We start from the raw sequence: 18,052 nt of genomic DNA, 5'->3' as shown, positions 1-18,052 counted from the left end.
ACTTCAGTAATGATTTTCCCATACAGAAAACAAGCCCTGGTGTGACATGGCTTCGTGCAGGAGATGGGTAGAACAGAGCCAAGTTTTCCTAACGGGCTCGGCAGACGGGCAGCCTGGCATATGGGGGCCTTTCTGTCCGTGCCGACTGTGGAGCTCAGCTTGTGCCAAAGACTCATTTTTCTCATTTTTATTCATGTATCAGACCTACCCGCTTCTCTGGGATAATGCCCAGTGAGCCAGAGCAGCATCTAGAGATTACAATCACACATTTATTTTAAAATTCAGTCCTTCTGCACAACTACATTATTTCTGGCTGTGCCGTACTTGTATTATTGTAAAATGAGTTGATTTGCTTCTGAAATCCATAAGCTCTTGTTTAATTAATGCACACAGTACATCTGCTGCTTTTTAAAGGGAGAGCGGGGCACTGTAGGTTGCTCGGAGCTTGATGGATTCAGAGTTCCCCTTGGCTCTTATTTCTTTTGATTGCTGAAAAGACAATCGAGTTCACAGCAAAAGGAGAGAAGCTGTACAAATCGCTTAGCGGTATGAGTGCTCTTGTTCTCTGCTCTTCCCCACAAAGAGATGCTGTGGGAAGATGGGTGGATACACCAAAAATGCCCTGCACCTGTCCTGGGAAAACACATCTGCCTCGGGATAGTCTTTCCTTCTGCGCCTTCGTTGGAATTACGTTGCTGTCACCCCGTCACTGGCAAAATGAACATCTTCTAAATAACTTTGTATTCCTTACACACAGCAAACTTAATCAGTTGCAGTCCTGTCAGCTAAAATAATTGTAGCCTCGCTGAAGGGCTGAAGGGGGCTTGTTTAGAAACGTGTTTCAGCATGGCGTGTCTCGGCAGTGTGATTGATCTCAGGGAAGCTCGTTCACATCACAGAAATGGGGACATGCTCATTTTAACTGTCACTATTGTAACCTCCTGTTCCTCTCGCTTTTGACATCACTGTTTTGACTTTCCCCGATAACGTATGTCTGGCATAAGTAAGCTTGTCATTTCCCTGCAGTTGGAAAGCGGGAGAATAGCGCTGTGCATATGCACGCGTGCATCTTTAGAGAATATGTGGCAGCGCAGCATGAGAAGAAGGTCCTTTAGCATCCTTTGGGAATGACATCCAGCAGAAGCACTGTCTCTGGGATGGTGCTTTAATTTACCAAAGCAGGAAGACAAAAGTCTGAGCGAAACCCCTTTTTCTTCTCAAATGTGTGAGAGTTTGCAGCTGGTCATTTATGAAATGGCTGTCCCAGAGGGGGAGTGTGCACAATCAACTGCTCCGGCGCTACAGATAGTAGGGAGTGAGCATCCCCGACTGCACGAGCGCAGCAGTGCTGGGGTGTCACTGCCCAGCTGCTCGGGTGTTCAGCACGCTGTGGCCTTGATGAGCAAGTGCTATTGCACACGGAGACACAGCAAGTGCCGGTGACCACCTGGGTTTTTGCCTGGGGGCCACAGAGCTGTCAAGAGTCTGTTGCATTTGCATCGTTCCCAACTCCGGGCCAGTAAAGCTTTTCTCCAGCCCAACTGTTGTGGTATCCATTTATCCTACATATTTTCTAGAACCTGTTCAGATGCTTTTTCAAATGTTTGCAAAAAAACCCCTGTTGAGTCACTGCTGGTTACTCTGTCTTCAACTCTCTGCTTCTAATTAGAGCAACGGTAGCCTAGCCAGGCTGCCGTCTGAATCTGTAGAACCGGGAGAGCAAAAGGAATTGCAGCTTATTGCTTTTGGATGGTAGCAGAAGAATGTCAGAAACCCTTTTGAGAACCAGGTCAAATGTTACACATCTGTCATTTTGCTGTCTAACCCCAGAGCCAGACTGCAAAGAAACACCTCTTTCTAACGTGGAGGTGGATTCCTGGGATTTTCATCTGAGGCTTCCTGCTGTTTCTTCCTCAGTGCCTAAGGGATTTGTGAATTTAAATCTCTGTGTTAAACCTGTGTGTTGTCCAGCCTGCACTGCACGCAGGTTGAATTTTGCAAACAGATTTGGCACCTGAAAGGGGATAGGAAGGGAAGCTAGGCACATTCTATATCATTATTCTTTTTAAGTACAGTTATCTGGAGTTGCTGGGCTGAGGTTGAGAGGTGGTTTGGTAATAGCTCAACAGATGTAGCTTCATGGGCAGAGGAGAACTGGGAGAGTCCTGGGTGCATGATAAATACAATTTACCACACAGCCACTTGAGTTAATTACCATGAATTCTCATTCCCATGGATGCCACACACATGCATGGAAGCTGTGGTGCAAACTTGGTGCACAAAGATCAGAAACCCTCTTGCAGATTTTGATCTTTCTTTTTCTCTTTCCCCTCCCATTTTCTTTTTCTTTTTCCTTTTCAATCCTATAACATTTGTCCACCTACTTCCACGAGGAAGAAATGGGTAAGCACAGCTTTCTGTAACATTTGAGAATAAGGTGATGGAAGGAACTCAGATGATGACATCCATAAAGCGTAGCAGTAACGAGTGTCATGGAGTGAATCACTGTAAACCTGCTTGTTTCCCTGCTACTTCAGCGGTTTTGGCTTGCTGGTTATTTTATCTTGCAAGTGACTCTTCTACCAGCAGCAATCAAATTAATAACCTTTTGAGGAGATAGGAGCATGTAAATGAACTGGCTTGAGGCTTGGATTTGTACAGTCTAAATTCTGCCAGTGTGATGGGGTAATTTTTTTGGGGGGATGTTTTACTGGCTGGTAAAACTACAGCACTGGGGCATGGTGGGTTGATTGGCATAGTTCCTTCACTAAAGAGATAGAAATTATATTCAGTGTCACTCACTAATCCACCCTTCAATTATAAAAACGCAGCATGAATAAAATTTTGACTTTTTTTTTCTGTTCTTGTCCCAGTTTACATTCTAGCGTTCTGAGAAATGACCCAGGATCCAGGCGATCTAGTAGCTCTACTATGTTGGATGGAGGAAATATTGGGAAGTTTGAATTTGAGATCACTGACTTCTTCCTCTTTGGTTCTCCCTTGGGTCTGGTTCTTGCACTGCGAAAAACAGTCATTCCAGCTCTTGACAGTAAGTCCTGACGTAAGCTGCTGCGCTCACTTAGTGGATGGTGTAAGGACCTCCTGCTACAAATGGAGTAATTTGATGAGACAAACTGGTAAAACCCAAACATTTATATATAACACTTATTGCGCCATAAGGAAGCAGATCACTGTGTGTTCTAGCCAATACTGATCGTACAATTTATTTGCAATGCACTTCCAAACATTAAAAATACCGGGCAATTCTTGAGTCTATAAATATTGTAATAAATTGTTTCAATCGACTGGACTGGAAGATGAGGGAGATGATAAATCCTTAGCACTTTTTTTTTTTAACACAATAGTTGTCCTTTTTAGAGACAAATATTTACAGTATTCTAATAAATAACTTTTCGATACTTGAGGGGTTTTTCTCATCTTTTTAGTCTTTCAGCTCAGACCAGCTTGTCAGCAGGTCTATAACCTGTTCCACCCTGCAGACCCATCTGCTTCGCGCCTTGAGCCTCTTTTGGAGAGGAAGTTCTACCTTTTGCCCCCCTTTAATATTCCCCGTTACCAGAGGTTCCCGCTGGGGGATGGCAATTCTGCTGTTCTAGGTAAGTCACTTCAGATCCATATTAGCTGTCTAAAGGGTTGTATCCACACTTGGCATGTCATTCCTGATTGCTTTGATAATTTCAAGAAAGATGATTGACCCTGTGATGTTAGCCTTATTCCCCATTTACCAGAAAAGTAGTTTTCTTCCACCAAAATCAGTGCCTTTTTTTTGTCCTTACGCCCATTGTTTGTCACACAAAGGCCGTCAGCTGCTGAGAGTCGTGATGTGGTGACCTCTCTGTGAAGGTCTGAGGGACTGAGTGAAACACGAATAACTGGGCAGAGTTTAGGGCTTCAGTCCACGGAAGGGTCAGTGCGGGCTGGAAGGAGCAGAGTCAGCAGGGAGATAATGAGATGATTTACTTGGTTGCAACCTCTGCTTTTTCATGGGACAGGCTGCTGCAGATCGGTGGGCTGGTGACAGTGCCTTGCCCTGGCCACCTTGCCAATGAGACGATTTGCCTTCCTAGGATAACTCTGCCATCAGTGGCCTCTTCCCTTGCTCTGCCCCAGTTGCAGCAGTAACAAAATGGAAAATGGCTGTGTGCATGCCCGCTTGTCTTACTGGGTTGCATTTGAAGCAACTGTGTCCTGACCATGCCCTGCCTCAGCTCCCATTACATCAGTGCTCTTGCAGTTGATCTAGTAAAATAATCTATATATTTCCTACCATCTTCACCTCACTTCTGTGCCTAGACTCTCATGGTCTGTTGCCATTTCAGTGCAGGCTCTCATTGCAAGGAGTTCTGGGGGAAGCTCACCACTGTGCAGGACTAAATTTGACCTTTCTGCTTCACCTAAAGCTTTGGTTCCCTGTGGGGTCAGGCCTTTGAGGCAGGAAGAACAATTGCACCACAGTATTTCCCTTGCTAAAGATTGTTAGTCTGCAGCCACTTAAAGTCAACATTGCAGCTAAGAGTCACTACTACAGACCTAGACTTACAGCACACAAGAAATCACGCTGGTAAACCAGAGTTTGGAATATCAAAGCCACCAGCTAGAAGGATTGGGATTTGGTGGTTAATTATTTTTTTCCCCAAGCTCTGGTAGCTTGCCATTTGTTTAATATTTGAATCATGCAGGACTACGTGAAGAGGAATATGTGTCTAGAGCTGAACGACTCTGGTGACACCCTGCATCATTTTTAAATTGAAAATCCAAAGCAGTGATCTTCTGTGAATCAGTGTCTTTAAAGATTGTATTGCAATTGCTGAATCTGGAGGTCTGATGTGTTAAATGGGCATAAACGAAGACCCATGTTTAATAAAGCGAATAAAATACTTTCAGCAGGCCCTGCTCATTTGTCAAATTTAGCAAAGATCTTGCTGCAACACTTTTCAAGAATGGATCCACCCACAATTACATTTTTACCCAGTCCAGTTACAACAGCTGAGAGAATCTATAGCAACTTGAAAAGTAATTTGCTTTTTGGGTGTATTCTAAGTATCAGCTGCAAGTGGCTTCTTAAAAAAAAACCAACAAAAAAATCCTAAACATCTTACCTTCTTCCTCTTAAATACATTTCCAAGCCCCTGTTCTCACTGAAGCCCGAGGTGGAAGCCCCGTTGACACTGAGCAATCTGATTAGGGATCAGCAGAATCAAAAGAACAGCAGGGATCTTATTAGTTGGCTGTGCCTCCCAAGCCTTTGAGTGGGCTGTGTTCACCGAGACACTTGCTATGTGGTGGAGAGGACTTAACCAGCAATTAACTCGACCATGAGAAGGGTAGAGTGATTTTGAAACCCTCTCCAGGCTTGAGCTTTGTTGTTTTAAGTGATGCTGCTCTGCCTTGATGAATAAAAGTGACAAAAAAAAGCAGCTTTAAATTCTCTTCTCACGTAAGACGAAGCCTCTTCATCACTTTATGATGGAGCCGGCTATTCCTTTCCGTTAGTCAAAATTTCAGGGTTGTGATTTACACGTTACCCAGAAGGAATGTTCTAACCATGATTTGCAAAGCTGCTACTGAAGTTAGTGTTCACTGTAGGGTGCTCCAGAAAAGTTAATTGCTGCTATAATTAAGCTATACGATTTGGTGAGCACGTAAAATTCAGGTGCTCAATTATAATTAGTTATGTACAAAACCTTCTGTAACACTGTTTGTGCACATTTCCTCATGCAGATAGCTAGCTTTTTTTTAAGTCCATGATTCAGAAAGCCTCTTTTCTGGGGAGGGGAGAAAAAAACCTCCTTTTTTTTTTTTTCTTCTTCATTTTTTCCATCTGTACCAAATGTTGGATCTCTGTTTCATTACAACCAACTTGCAGAGTAAAACCAAATTAACATCCCTGCTTACTCCTGTGCTTTGCACTGTGTAAGCTGTGAGTCTGATGCAAGTAAATCTCCCCTTACAGCATAATTTTTTTCCCCTCGTAGTAGAAAAGTTTCATCTGCTGGGTATTTATGGATTTGGGGCTCATTGGAGAAGCTGGTTAAGAGGACTCCCTTTGCTTTTGTTATTGAAACACCATCGTGCTTTCCTCTGCTACCGGTTAATCTCTGATGTGGGTCTATTTGGAAAGTCACCCATGTTTTGTTTCTTTTACTCTATTTGAAGGTTGTCTTTTCATTGGAGACTCATAGTTGAAGTGCTCGGTTGTAACTGTTTGTACGTTAACACTTTTGTGGCCGCATGTCTGTTGTTCTTTGTCCTTCTGTTTTGTTTTGTTTGTTGTTTTTTTTTTTCCCATCTGCTTCTAGTTGAGACAATCCAGAACAATCCCATCCTCCTCATGGAAAGTAGCCCTCTGGGTGCTCTCCAGCACCAGGACAGCTTCATGGAAACAAGTATCCCCGTTCCCGTACTGAATTGGCAAGATGTTTCCAATAAAAGTGCTGGTTTTGCTGAGTGTGTGTAATCTACACTTTTGTATTGTCTGTGGTGTTGGGTACTTGGGGTGCTTTTTTGGAGATCACGCTGTTGCCTCCTGGAGTCGAAATCTTCGTGCTGTGTCTCAGGCTGTGCCACATGAAATATCCACTTGGGATCATGCTTGGGTCTGGGAGACCCACCATGCAAAGAACGAGTTGGGATTGCAAACTGTCCCATTCTGGTGTCGATGCTGGAAGGGGAGACTGCTGCCACGGGCTGGCTCTTTTCCATCCGTGGTGGCTGTGCTGCTGGGAAGAGGCTTTGGCACAGAAAGCCGGAGTCCCTGGGTGGCCCTGCTTGTGCAGGACCCCGTGGGAGAGGGCTGCCTGCTTCATTGGGTGGCTCCCCAGCACCCAGCCGTGCTGCACCCTGGCCACAATGTCTGGGTCAGACCAGATTTTGTCCATTTGAGGATTTTGTGTTTGGACACTCCTTGTGGCTCTGCTGAATACAGCGACTGAGGCTTTCAGACCCCAAGGTGGCTACACATTTTGGCTTTTTAAAATTTATTTCTTGACTTCTGCCTTAAAAGCAAAGTTTGATGCTTTGTTTTTTTGGGGTTTTTTTTGCCTTAGTTTCCATCCTAAATGCTGCATGGCCTCATTTATTCCAGTTGTGGCTGGTGCTGTGTCTGTGATTTTAATGAGACTTGACTTCGGTTTAGTTTTTTTCTTGGCTGTGTGTCTTGCCCGTTCTCACCCCTTTTTCAGTGTTTTGCACTGAGAGTTTGGCTCTGCTGCCTTGTCTGTAACAAGCTGACCCTTGCTGTTCATGAGCAGTCCGGTCCGTTACGTGGTCACCCAGGATGGCAACGTTGCTGACTGTTCCAGATAGTCTCTCTTTTGAAGCTGTAGGTGATTTTAGGTATGCAGTTGTCATGTTGCCTGTGCTGTTCTGTAGCAAAGCAGAGGGAAAGGATCTGGTGCTATTAATTAATCCCTTTGGAGGTCACTGATGAAATGCTGTTTAGCTGTCATCTGATAGTTCCTGCTGTCAGGACAGAGCCTTTAGAAGGTTCTCTGCTTTTTACCTTGTGTGTCAAGAGCACAGTGTGGCTTAGCAGTGCTTGGCTTGACTGTGGCAAGTGCTGAAAATCCCACTGGACTGCAGGAAATTTCCAGAATCGTAAAAAAAAGTATCGACAATAGAAATTGATGCTGCTTTTTATCTCAGGATAGCAACTGCAGAGTGCCTAGCACTTACCAGTGCCTCCAGTGCAAGCAGGGTCTGGCCTGTGCTGAGCAGCTGTCTAGCTGCTTTTTTTATTTATTTTATTTTTGTAATTGAACTTTACGTATTTTTGATTGCTTTCAGCATTTCCCACTTCGGTGCCACAGCTCAGCCTGAAAATAGCACATACTGAAATCTGCCATTCAGATACCCCAAGGACTTAACGCAGTGTCAACAGTACATTAGGAGGATGGCCCCGTGCCGTTCACTTAGTGGGAAACAATTGGTAAGAACATTGACAAACGAGTCCATAAATGAAAAGGCACAGCACTGAAATAAGTATTAGAGATCCAGAGGTAGGTTTCGGGGAGGGGGGAGGAGGAAAATAAGTTATTTTGCTTCTTACGTCACCTCTTCTGGAAGTGCAGTTAAATCTCAGTTCATTGCACTGTCCTGACACATGCTTGCTACAGCCGGAGCAGCGGCGGGTCCTTTGCTGGGAGAGGGGGTGCTCAGGGCACCGCTGGAGCCAGGTCTCCTCTTCCTAAAGTCTCCTTGTTCTGATAAAGCCAGCCCTCTGACGTGGTACAAGTACGCCTCAGCCAGTGCAGTGAACCAGGGGCACCTCTGTCCTTAGCTGGGGACATCAAGGAATGGCTGATCTTGATGGAGGTCTTGCTTCTGCCGAGCCTGTTCCAGCCATCCAGTTTTACCCTGGGCTTGAAGTGCTTGTCTTAAAAACCTCCCCACGATTGCTGGGTCCTGAGCTGTGGCTAGGGATGCCATTCCTGCAACACAGAAGGCTTTAGATCGCTCCCTTTTGGAGCAGGAGCGGTTGCAGGTGCTGGGATCGGTCTGTGCCAGCGTGGCAGCATCTGTGACATCCCACCTTGGTCACTGCACTCCCCAGGAAAACCCTCTTGGTTTCAGAATTGCAAGAGCGGTGCTGCACAGGGGATTTGCTGCAAAGAAAACACAGACTTTGGGAGATAGGTTGCTAGAGGGGGTTTTTCTGCAAGTCAGGTCTCAGGGTTTTACCTGGAAGTCGCTGTCACTGCAGCTTTGGAGTGGAGAAGGCATGGCTAAAAGGGGCAGTAATACATAAAACAGGTTTTCTGTCCACATGCTTCCTGCCCTCCCTTTTCCTGGCCCTCGTTTGTCTTAGAAACTGTCCTTTTTCAGGGACACAGGGTGTGTAGCTTGGGAAAAGGGAGAAACACGAGAGCCACCCAAGTGGGTGCACTGCTGTCGGGTGGCACTCCATCCCCTGCAGAACAAACCCCTGCCCCCAACATGGGTGCTATTAAACTGAGCAGTTCAGTAACGCTGGAACAGTTCAGGCTTTCGTAGGAGTGAAAATTACTCCTCTGGTGGCACTAGCTAGGGTGGTATTGGAAGGGCTGCTGAGGTTGGGTATTTTTTCTTCAAACTCATTGTATTAAAAGAATCCCCTGTCAGGCGCAGGAAAGCGAGACTGGCTAAAAAAAGCAAGCCTGAAATACCACTGTTTCTTCCTTTATTTGCTTTCCACTTTCTCAAAAGAGATAAAATTCAGACAGCGCTAAGTGAGGACATGCTAACAGAGCCGGAGCCACAATCAACCCAGGCAGCACCACATTTGGTCCAGGCTTTTCTCCTGTGTAGCATCACTGTGACACTCTTCTGTGTGTCTTCCAGCTGCTTCCCAATTCAAGCCACAGATGGTTTATGTTTAAGGGAGAGGAAGAAGTTTAAACGTCACTGGGAAGTGTTAGTTAAACCTGAACCTGGCGGTTTTTCCTAGCACGGATGGAGCCACACGGTTCCTTGCCTCTGGCCAGGTTGAGGGAAGGCAGTGGTGGTCTCCTGTGTTACAGGGGGCACCCCTCTGGTGGGGCACAAGTCCATAAGCATCTCCCATCCTGACAGGTGAGGGCAAGGAGAGGCAGAGGTAACCAGAGGAGGGATGAGAGGGTTGTCCCAGGTCACGCAGCAATGGGAATGAGACCCTTTACCCTTGAGACCTTTGTGGAGTTGACTGCAGTTCCTGGCTCGGCTCCTCTTCTCCAAGTGCAGCCTCCACTTGAATTGCCTCCTCTTGCTTGTGCTGGCAGTTTCTGCAGTGAAAAATTACTGTCCTGGTGGGGCTGGCTGGGTGGTGGATGCTGGTAGCAGCCTTGACAGCCAGTAGCTCAAGGTGAGGCGAGAAGAAGAGGAAAGTGCTGAGAAAGTGATGCTGGTAATGGCCTTTCAGGGACAGCGTGGGCAGCTCATCATCAGGTCAGACTCCCGCTAAGGCTCAGATCCTGCAGCCCGCAAAGCTTTTACCCAGAGCAGCTTGTGGCCTGATTTTCCCTGCGGAGAACAGAACTCTTTCCCCACACTTGGCCACACGTCTTTGGCTTTGTACGTTCCCTCTCCCTCTGCTGCAGCAGGATTTGTGTGGGCACAGACACTGCTGCTGCGACCTGAGAGATGGGAGGAAGCAAATCAGTAGCCCAAGCAAAAAAAGATTGATATTAAAATAAACCAGTTGCCAAAACAACGCTCTGTGTCAGCCGCGTACTGGGCTTAAATCCAAGGATATCTAAACCAGCTGAAATAGCTGGAGGATGGTGGTGTTGTGTGTGGGAGTAATGTACTTGCATTCCCCATGGCATCTACTGCCTGACTGGGCACAAACCTGCGCCCTGTCTGGTACCTGGGAATAAAGTTCAGGTGCTGCCCCTCAGGTGCAGCAGGGATGGGCAACAGTAAACCGATAGTAAGTATCTTTGCTTTTGCACGTTACTGTCATACGGGTGCTGCCTGCTATGAAGTACTTGGTCCTGGCATTGCAAACCCTCTGCAGTGCAGGATCTTGGGATGTCGCAGAGGCAATTAGTGTGGCCACGTGGCATCTGCAGAAAGGTGGATGCTCTTAGCACTGCTCTAGGGAGAAAACTGAAATGCAGAGATCTTATCGTGACTTTCAGCATCTCTCAGTTTGCCAGTCCTGAACGTTTTAGGTCCATTTCCCTCCCATACATGCATAAGGTCCATGTGAGCATGACTTTAAATCCTCCTCTTCTGTATTTATGTACTAAAGGGTTAGGCCACACTTGGTAAACCTCAGGCTGGGATCTAAAAATCCAGACTTGCGCATTGTACAAAAGCAGCTCTGTTTTCACAAAGACTGAGCACCCCCTGATCTGCCAACACCAATTGGAGATGCAAGTGCTCAGCACCAGGCTCCTTTCTTTTGATAGCCCTTACTTTAGTTTAACGAGTGTTGGCTCTATCCATTAGCAATAAAATACAAGTTCAAATTTAGTCCCTACCAGGCATGAAAGTGTTTTCTTGATATTTTTGTGTGTGTGCATTAATGCTTCTATCTTGGAGATGTTCATTTAAGACTAAACGTTTCAAGAAAACAAATATCCCTGTTCTGAGGTTGTTTTTTGTTGTTCTCCTTGGTAATTTTGTCTGGATGCGAATATATAAAGTTGCCTATATTCACATCTCTGTGTGTGACACATGCTTCTGTTATCGCTGCTTGAGTAAATCTGCCTGGGTTTTTCTTTGGGGTTTTGGATTTGTTCTTTGAGCTACTTATTTTGCTTCTCTCAATCAAAGACTGCTGCTCCAGCCACACGTCTCTCTGCCTGCCGTGGTGTTTGCTTTCTTTTCAAATCAGAATTCTGATGAAATGGTGGTTTGTTTTTTTTTCATTCCACTCGGTTCTGAAAGGTTTTTGCACTTACCAGCCTTGTTTGCCTCTTCCCTCCCCTCGAGTTCATCTTGCCCAGCCTCTTGTCTGTTGGTCTAATATTTTGATTTCCCTGTTTCAACTTTGTAGCAGATGTTGTTCAGTCTCATGGTGCCGTCTTCATGGAAAACGCGTCCCTGTCCACCCCCATTTCAGCCCCTCAGTTCAGGGGCTTCCGGAGAGCCAGTGAGATCAGCATTGCCAGCCAGGTCTCAGGAATGGCAGACAGTTACACTGCTTCCAACATAGCCAACAGTAAGTGTTTCACCCCCGCCGAGACTGCTGCTCGCCGCCGCATCGCTCCTGCAGCACCACGCACGGGCCAGAGCCACGCAGCTTCTGTCTGTCTGTCTGTCTGTCTGGGGCTGTGCTTCCCATTCATTAGAAAAAGCTGGAATTAATCCTGCCTTCGCCTGATTTTGCCATAGTCAGCGCTACGTCTTTTCATATCCCCTGGAGGAATATATTTGATTCTAATACAGGGGCCCCCGCTGTGTTACGCATGTTGGACCACACTGGTGATAAATTGTGCCCAAAAAATATAATAATTGATAACTCTGAGCACCATTTGGGTGCTGTGCGTGGCGAGAGTTAATCTGAAGGGCTGTTTCTGTGCTGCCGTTGATAAGTTGTGCAGAACTGGTAGGGATCAGCTGCCAGATTGATAATGCAGGATGTGGCATGTGGCTTGATGCAGATCGCTTAGATGTGGTCCACAGAAATGGGGATGAGTAAGCCTCTCTGTAATGCTGGAAGGGAGGAACAGGCTTGGGTTATTTATTATTTGTATTAGAAATTCAGCTCTTTTGTAGCCCACAGGGCAGCTCAGAGAGTCAGCCAGTTATGATCCATATCCCAGAGCTGAATGAGGAATAAAAGGGGTTTTGTTGTTGTTTTTCCCAAGACCTGTATAACTTCCCAGCTAATACAGCGGAGAACAACAGCCTTTGTTAATAGTTCAGCCCCTTCCTCATTTCAGCTGAGATGTGAGGTTACCAGTCTTTGTCCTCAGGGACCTCTGATAACCCAGACCAAAAAAGGCTGAAAACCAAACAAATTAAAAATACTGCCGCCAACCCCCAAAAAACCCAAAACCAACCTTCAGCCCAAACTCTTGTCCCAGAAGGTGGCAGAAATTTAGAGATGCTGCATTCCTGGCACGTTAGATGACAGAGCTGTGCAGCTCACTTCAGAATTGGGTGCTGAGGTTAATGATGCTCCCCAAGGCAAGCGTTAGCTGTGATGCTGCGGATGCTGGCCAGGGGCTGCCCAACCTTCTTACCCTCTTTGAGGCAGCACTCAGCAGCCAGGAACAAACCACCTGCGCTCCAACAAACAAGGTTTTCTTTCCCGAAGCACATCCGAGAGCTGATGCCACGCTCCCTATGTGCCTTCTTATGTTTCTCCAAGTACTGATCTGCTTGGGAAGAATGGTCCTGGGGGAGAAGGTGTTTCGTGCTGGTTGCACACCCACGGAGAGCTGCCGGGCTGGGCCAGCCAGGATGGGAAGTGGGAGCTGGGGGTTGTTTGCCAGGAGGGGTTTATACCCAGGTGATGCCCAAAGACCTGCATGGCGCGACGGAGGGATCCTGCCCCTGCAAGCTGACGGCAGGATCGGGCCCACACAACGCTTGCCTCTCCTTGCTTGCCCCATGCTCTCGCGATTGTTTAGCTTCTGGTTCGTGTCATGTATTCCTCCCCGTGCTTCACAGCCGTCAAAACCCCTTTCTGGGATCAGCGAGGACGAGCCTGGGCTTGGGGCTGTGCATCCCTCCTCCGCTTCCCACGTGCCGACGTGTCCTCTGAGCCCTGCGCTGGCTTCGCAGCTCCTGTGCCCAGCCCTATCAGTGTGGTGGAGCCGTGGCATCGAGGGTTGGATGTGCTCCGGGCTTATCCCATGAGGAGAGCCGGAGAAGGTCCGGAGGGTGCCACAGACCCACAGCTCCATCCTGGGAGCCCTCCGTGGGGTACCGCTCCCCTTGCGCTCTGCATTTCTGGAGGACGAAATCCATCTTACCTGCCATAATAAGAAGTGTGATTGCTGCTTTTTTATTAATTTTATTTTTCCTTTTAGAAACCAAACACCACCTTTATCATTGTAGAGGGTTTAGCCTTCTGTCCCAGCTTGCCCTCCCTCACAAATCCCCTACCCAAACCTCGTCCAAGAGGTGTAGGCAGCATAAACATGAAATCCCTTCGAAGGGAAGGAAGCTGAAAGGGCCGCGGAGTCAGGCTGCAGGCTGTGCCCTTCGGATACCCCACCTGGACATCAAGACAGGTATTCTGGAGAGATCCGCTCTGGTCAAGCTCCTCTCTCATTCAATAGTCACAGAACTTCACAACAAAACTATGCGCTTTCACTGAGGCACTTGCAATTTCTTGTGGCATTTTAACAAGTATTTCTGTCCCTTGGCTCTGAAGATCGATCGTAACGCAGCTAACACCTTGGCGAGAGCAGGAGTTCTTCTGGGCAGAGCTGTGGGGCTGGTGCTTCTGCCTCCACCTCTGTCTTTTGAGCATGGAAGAGTAAATCCTGTCTGCTTCCTAGAGAATCTGAAATTAACCCAAGCTGGGGATTTGCATGAGAAATGAAAGGTTGGGACACGACCCGGAGCTGCCAGTTTGAAGGACAGGGAGTCAGAGATGGCTGCGAGGAGGTGCCTGTGTGCTCTGGAAAAGCCATGTTGATCCATCAACACCCTCCTTTTTCACGTGGCTTTCAGAAAAGCAAGGACCATAGGGATGAGGATGACCTGGGCACCTTCCCGTGGTCATGGGGATGTGCTGGTCCCGTAACCCTCCGCATGTTGCTGTGGTGGGAGCTTGCTGCAGGTCTCTGGAAGGAGCTGGTGGGTCCGTTTTTTCCCCAGTTCATCATCTGTGCTCCTCACCAGCTAGATTTCCCTTAACAAGAGGGATTTTTTGGATCATACCTTAGACCTGGTAGCTTTCCTGGAAGCCCATAAAAAGGGAATTATTGTCACAAAGGAAAAACCAAGCTTGAGAAGGCCCCTATGAAAGCTCCAGCTTGCAACCTGCATGCAAACACAGCTCCTCCTGTTGCTCTCTTGATCTGATTCATCTTCTCTTTCCATGGCTGCTTTTCCAGGCTGGAGCATCTCGGGGTTGAGGACTCCTCACTGCTGGGAAAGCAGCTCACACCTTCGGGGTCCGAGCCGTGTTCATTGCTAGGGATGTGGAAAGGATGAGTGCGTGGGCAGCGCTCAGGGTGGCGCTGAAGTGTGCTGGTACCCCCTGGGTGAGCGGTGGCTGTCGGACACTCGTGTGAAAATTGTTGACTCCCCGAGGGAGAAACCCTTCTGCATTGTCTGTAACCTTACCCACCCCAAACCCCAGCGTGTTCTTCAGTCCCCCGTGCTATGAAATCCCAGAACTCCCAGATTCTCGCCTTGCTGGCTACCAGGGGCTGTGCTCCCGGGGAGGCTGGGCTGGACATCTCAGCTGCCTGCAGTGTGGTAGCCTGGGAGGGCAAAAAGGACTTGCTGGGGACTGCCGATACCGGCAGCGTGTGCCATGTACCCTGCCTCGTGGTGCCTTTTCTCATCTCACGTGGGCTTCCAGTATTCAGATCCTCTTTAGTGTGGCCAACATCTGGATGCTATTCCTTGGTGAAAGCTAGAGGAGGTGGAAGCGGGGCCAGAGGTGGGCATGTACTGTGGTGGGCAGAGCGCACGCATCCTTCTTCCCACGGTTCCAGAGAGACGCGTTTCTGCTTATGTGTTGGCACGTGGATTTCCATGCTCACTGCACATGAGCCTCGGACCCCTTCCCCAAGGTCTGGGCTAACGGACGATTAATACCTGCCCTCTAGTGCCTTCCTATTTATTAATTAACGGAGAGCTCAAGTGCGGGTGCCCTTGTGTGCTCCTCCGGTTTGAGCAGACGCTGAGCCCTGGGTCGGTTGTTTCCTCTTAGCAGCGTGACCAGCCAGGGAGTGACCTCCCAGCGTACCTGGAGCCAGGAGCCAGAGCCTGGACAGACCGTTTGTTGCACACGAGTGTGAACCCCCTTTGTCTGAACCCGTCTTTTGCTTCTAGTTGCTGCCAAATGGTGGGGAACCAAAAGGATCGACTACGCTCTCTACTGTCCTGACGCTCTGACGGCTTTCCCAACGGTCGCTTTGCCGCACCTCTTCCATGCCAGCTACTGGGAGTCCACAGACGTCGTCTCCTTCCTGCTGAGACAGGTACGGTCACCCTCCCTGTCCTGGTCTCCCTTGGGCTGAAAAATATTTTGGGCTTTTTGGTCATTTTCCACTGCACCTTCCATAACGCTCATCGATGCATCGAGATTAAAAAATACCCTTTGCCTCTGTCGATCTGTTTTCTTCCCCTTCTGTTTGCTCCTCACCTGCGGTGTTAGGGGAGCGGCACACCGGTGAAATTCAGGAACATGCTGTCACACCTGGCTCGTTTGGGTCCAGGCTTTGTCCTTGGAGCAGGTTGCAGATGGGTTCGCAGGGAGCCCAAGGCCATTCCCTATCAGATCGCAGGGACAGAAGTCAGGTCCACTTGTTTCTTCAAGTGAGCTGTTCTCTGTGTGAGTTCTCCAGCCTGAAACTAAAGGAAACTTCTTGATGTACAAACAAAAGTAGCCCCAAAATACAGTAAAACCGAAGGAGGAGTTTTGTATGAATTTGACAGGAGTGGATAGGCAGAGTTTGGTTCTCTGTTTTGGCTTTCTAATTTATGGTGGTCTCCTCTAGGAACTTAGACCATGGGGATCTAGTCCTCATTCCTCCGGTACAAAGCAGTGCTGGGGCTAGGTAAATAGGGATTGCTGGTGTCTGGAGTCTGACACCTCAGATTCTATCAACCTACATGCGGCCCGAGATTTAAATCTACTGTTTAAAATGTGTTTTTCCTAAAAGAAGTATTTTTCCTTCTGTTGTTTGGGGATGAAGGGGAGTTATTTCCCTTACAAAGTATGAGCCCCCCCCAAAGGAATGGTACTTAGAGCAGGATGGAATCAAAAAAAGAACAAAACTAAAAGCAACTCTGTGGATTGTGTTGGTTATCCCTGCACTTGGGTTTGCTTCGTGCCAGCTCAGCTGTTGAGCCGTCCTCGCTCCCTTCCAGCCTCCTCAACTGCAGCTCTCGATTATTTACGATTCTGCTGGCAAACTTTCTTTCAGCGTTATCTTCCAAATAGTGTGGCAATCATGAACAACAGAGATGTCAGCGCTGGTGGCAGCTGAGCAGTAGCAGGAATCCGGTGACACCCTTGGTTGTTGGGCTGTACCCAGCCCAGCGAGCCACCTCCGTGCTTGCACGCACCTTGCTGCACCAGCTGCTGCCACAGCCCAGCCCCACATGGAACCACGGGCCAGGCAGCGAGCTGTAATCGTGCAGGAGTGGGAGCAGGCATGATGGTCTCGTGCACAGAACACGCCAGTTGCTCAGGATTCAGCCCACACTGGGTCTGCAGCGCGCTGTGGTGCTGCTTGCCCTGTGGCTCCAAGCTTGTGGTAGCCTGGGTAGCCTGGCACCCCCCTTCCCCGTGCCTCTCCCTGCTCACCCTTGAGACCACGGTTTCTCTTGTCCTCTGTCTTCTTGCTGTCCTTCCAGAGCACCGTGCCACTTCTTCCCCTAATAAGGACTTGTTTCTAATCGCCTTTGAAAGTCATCTCTGGACAAAGTGTAAGAGTAAGCTGTTGAATAGTTTTAGCCTCCAAAGATTAAATCTTGTTAAATCAAGCCCAAATAGGACCTGAAATAGATCCCTGATTGAAACAATTTTCAGTAAAACTTGTTGTTTTGTTTATCTTGGATTTCCATGAGCTCCCTGCCAGCAAGCTCATCCTCCCTGGGGTCCTTTTTCCATTTCCCTGGGAGAAAACCAGCTCCAGCTCCGCAGAGCGAGCTGGCCCGTGTCAGACCGCTACAGCCTAGGTCAGCTGGGGAGCCGTGACCGCACAAAATATGCGCAAGACCTTGTAAAAGAGTCCACTTCTAAGAGGCTTCTGAGTTTTTTGCCGGGACGTGGTCACTAAGGACTCCTGCCCATTTCCGAGGTTTGTGTGCAGCATCACCTCCCAGGCTTAGAGCAGTCCTGGAGATGTCCCCTGGCTTTGGGGCGTTACTCTTCCTTTTCCCTTCTAGAGCTTAAGAGTGGTAGGATCTAACCCTCCTCTTTCCAGGTTCCTGCTTCTCCATCCTTGCCCATGTCAGGGAGACAGGCAGGAATTGCCCCCAAAGGCATCCCCTTGCCCCCTCCCTGATCCTCGCGCCGGTGTGGTGACATCCCACCGGCACAAAGTCCTGGAGCTCTGTCAGCCTCAGCGGGGAGGTCAGGAGGGACAGGCACCCTGGGCGCTGCCTCGCACGTGGCCAAGCTGGACCCACGTGTGCCTCTGCCGAGGTCACATCAGTGAGAGGAGCTAAAGCCATGAGACAAGAGTAGGCTGAAATGTTTAAATAGAAACAAGAGCTGAGCAGAAGGAACGGCGTGTCGGCACAACGCCGGTCCCACCAGCTGGGGCTGGATCTGGTACGGGAACGGCAGAAGACTCGTGGTCAGATGGGGAGACTGGTCACTCGCAGACCCTGGGAAGGGAGTAAGGAATGTCTGGAGGAAGGGCAGAGATCACATGCAGAGCTCGTCTTGGTGTCTTAGAGTCAGTTTTGTACCTCCTGACAATAC

The 18,052-nt window shown here is 48.3% G+C and overlaps 1 protein-coding gene across 13 annotated transcripts in view; it reads left to right on the top strand.

The window, feature by feature from the left end:
- Nucleotides 1-18,052, top strand: part of PITPNM2 (phosphatidylinositol transfer protein membrane associated 2) — a 141,394-nt gene that overhangs the window by 113,635 nt on the left and 9,707 nt on the right. For 2 of the 13 annotated variants that reach the window (XM_040610466.1, XM_040610529.1), the window contains exons 15-21: nt 2,398-2,403; nt 2,874-3,049; nt 3,447-3,617; nt 6,321-6,470; nt 11,480-11,644; nt 13,464-13,667; nt 15,448-15,596. In XM_040610466.1, coding sequence (XP_040466400.1) covers nt 2,398-2,403; nt 2,874-3,049; nt 3,447-3,617; nt 6,321-6,470; nt 11,480-11,644; nt 13,464-13,667; nt 15,448-15,596 — 1,021 coding nt within the window. Of the gene's footprint in view, nt 1-2,397; nt 2,404-2,873; nt 3,050-3,446; nt 3,618-4,700; nt 6,471-7,806; nt 7,949-11,479; nt 11,645-13,463; nt 13,668-15,447; nt 15,597-18,052 lie in introns of those variants that run through there. The other 11 variants (XM_040610475.1, XM_040610493.1, XM_040610483.1 and 8 more) reach the window with 11 other exon arrangements.

This window comes from Falco naumanni, chromosome 1, assembly GCF_017639655.2.
Source record: "Falco naumanni isolate bFalNau1 chromosome 1, bFalNau1.pat, whole genome shotgun sequence".
NCBI classification, from domain to species: domain Eukaryota; kingdom Metazoa; phylum Chordata; class Aves; order Falconiformes; family Falconidae; genus Falco; species Falco naumanni.
Note: the sequence above shows the minus strand (reverse complement) of the source record. Positions and strands in the feature narration are given on the sequence as shown.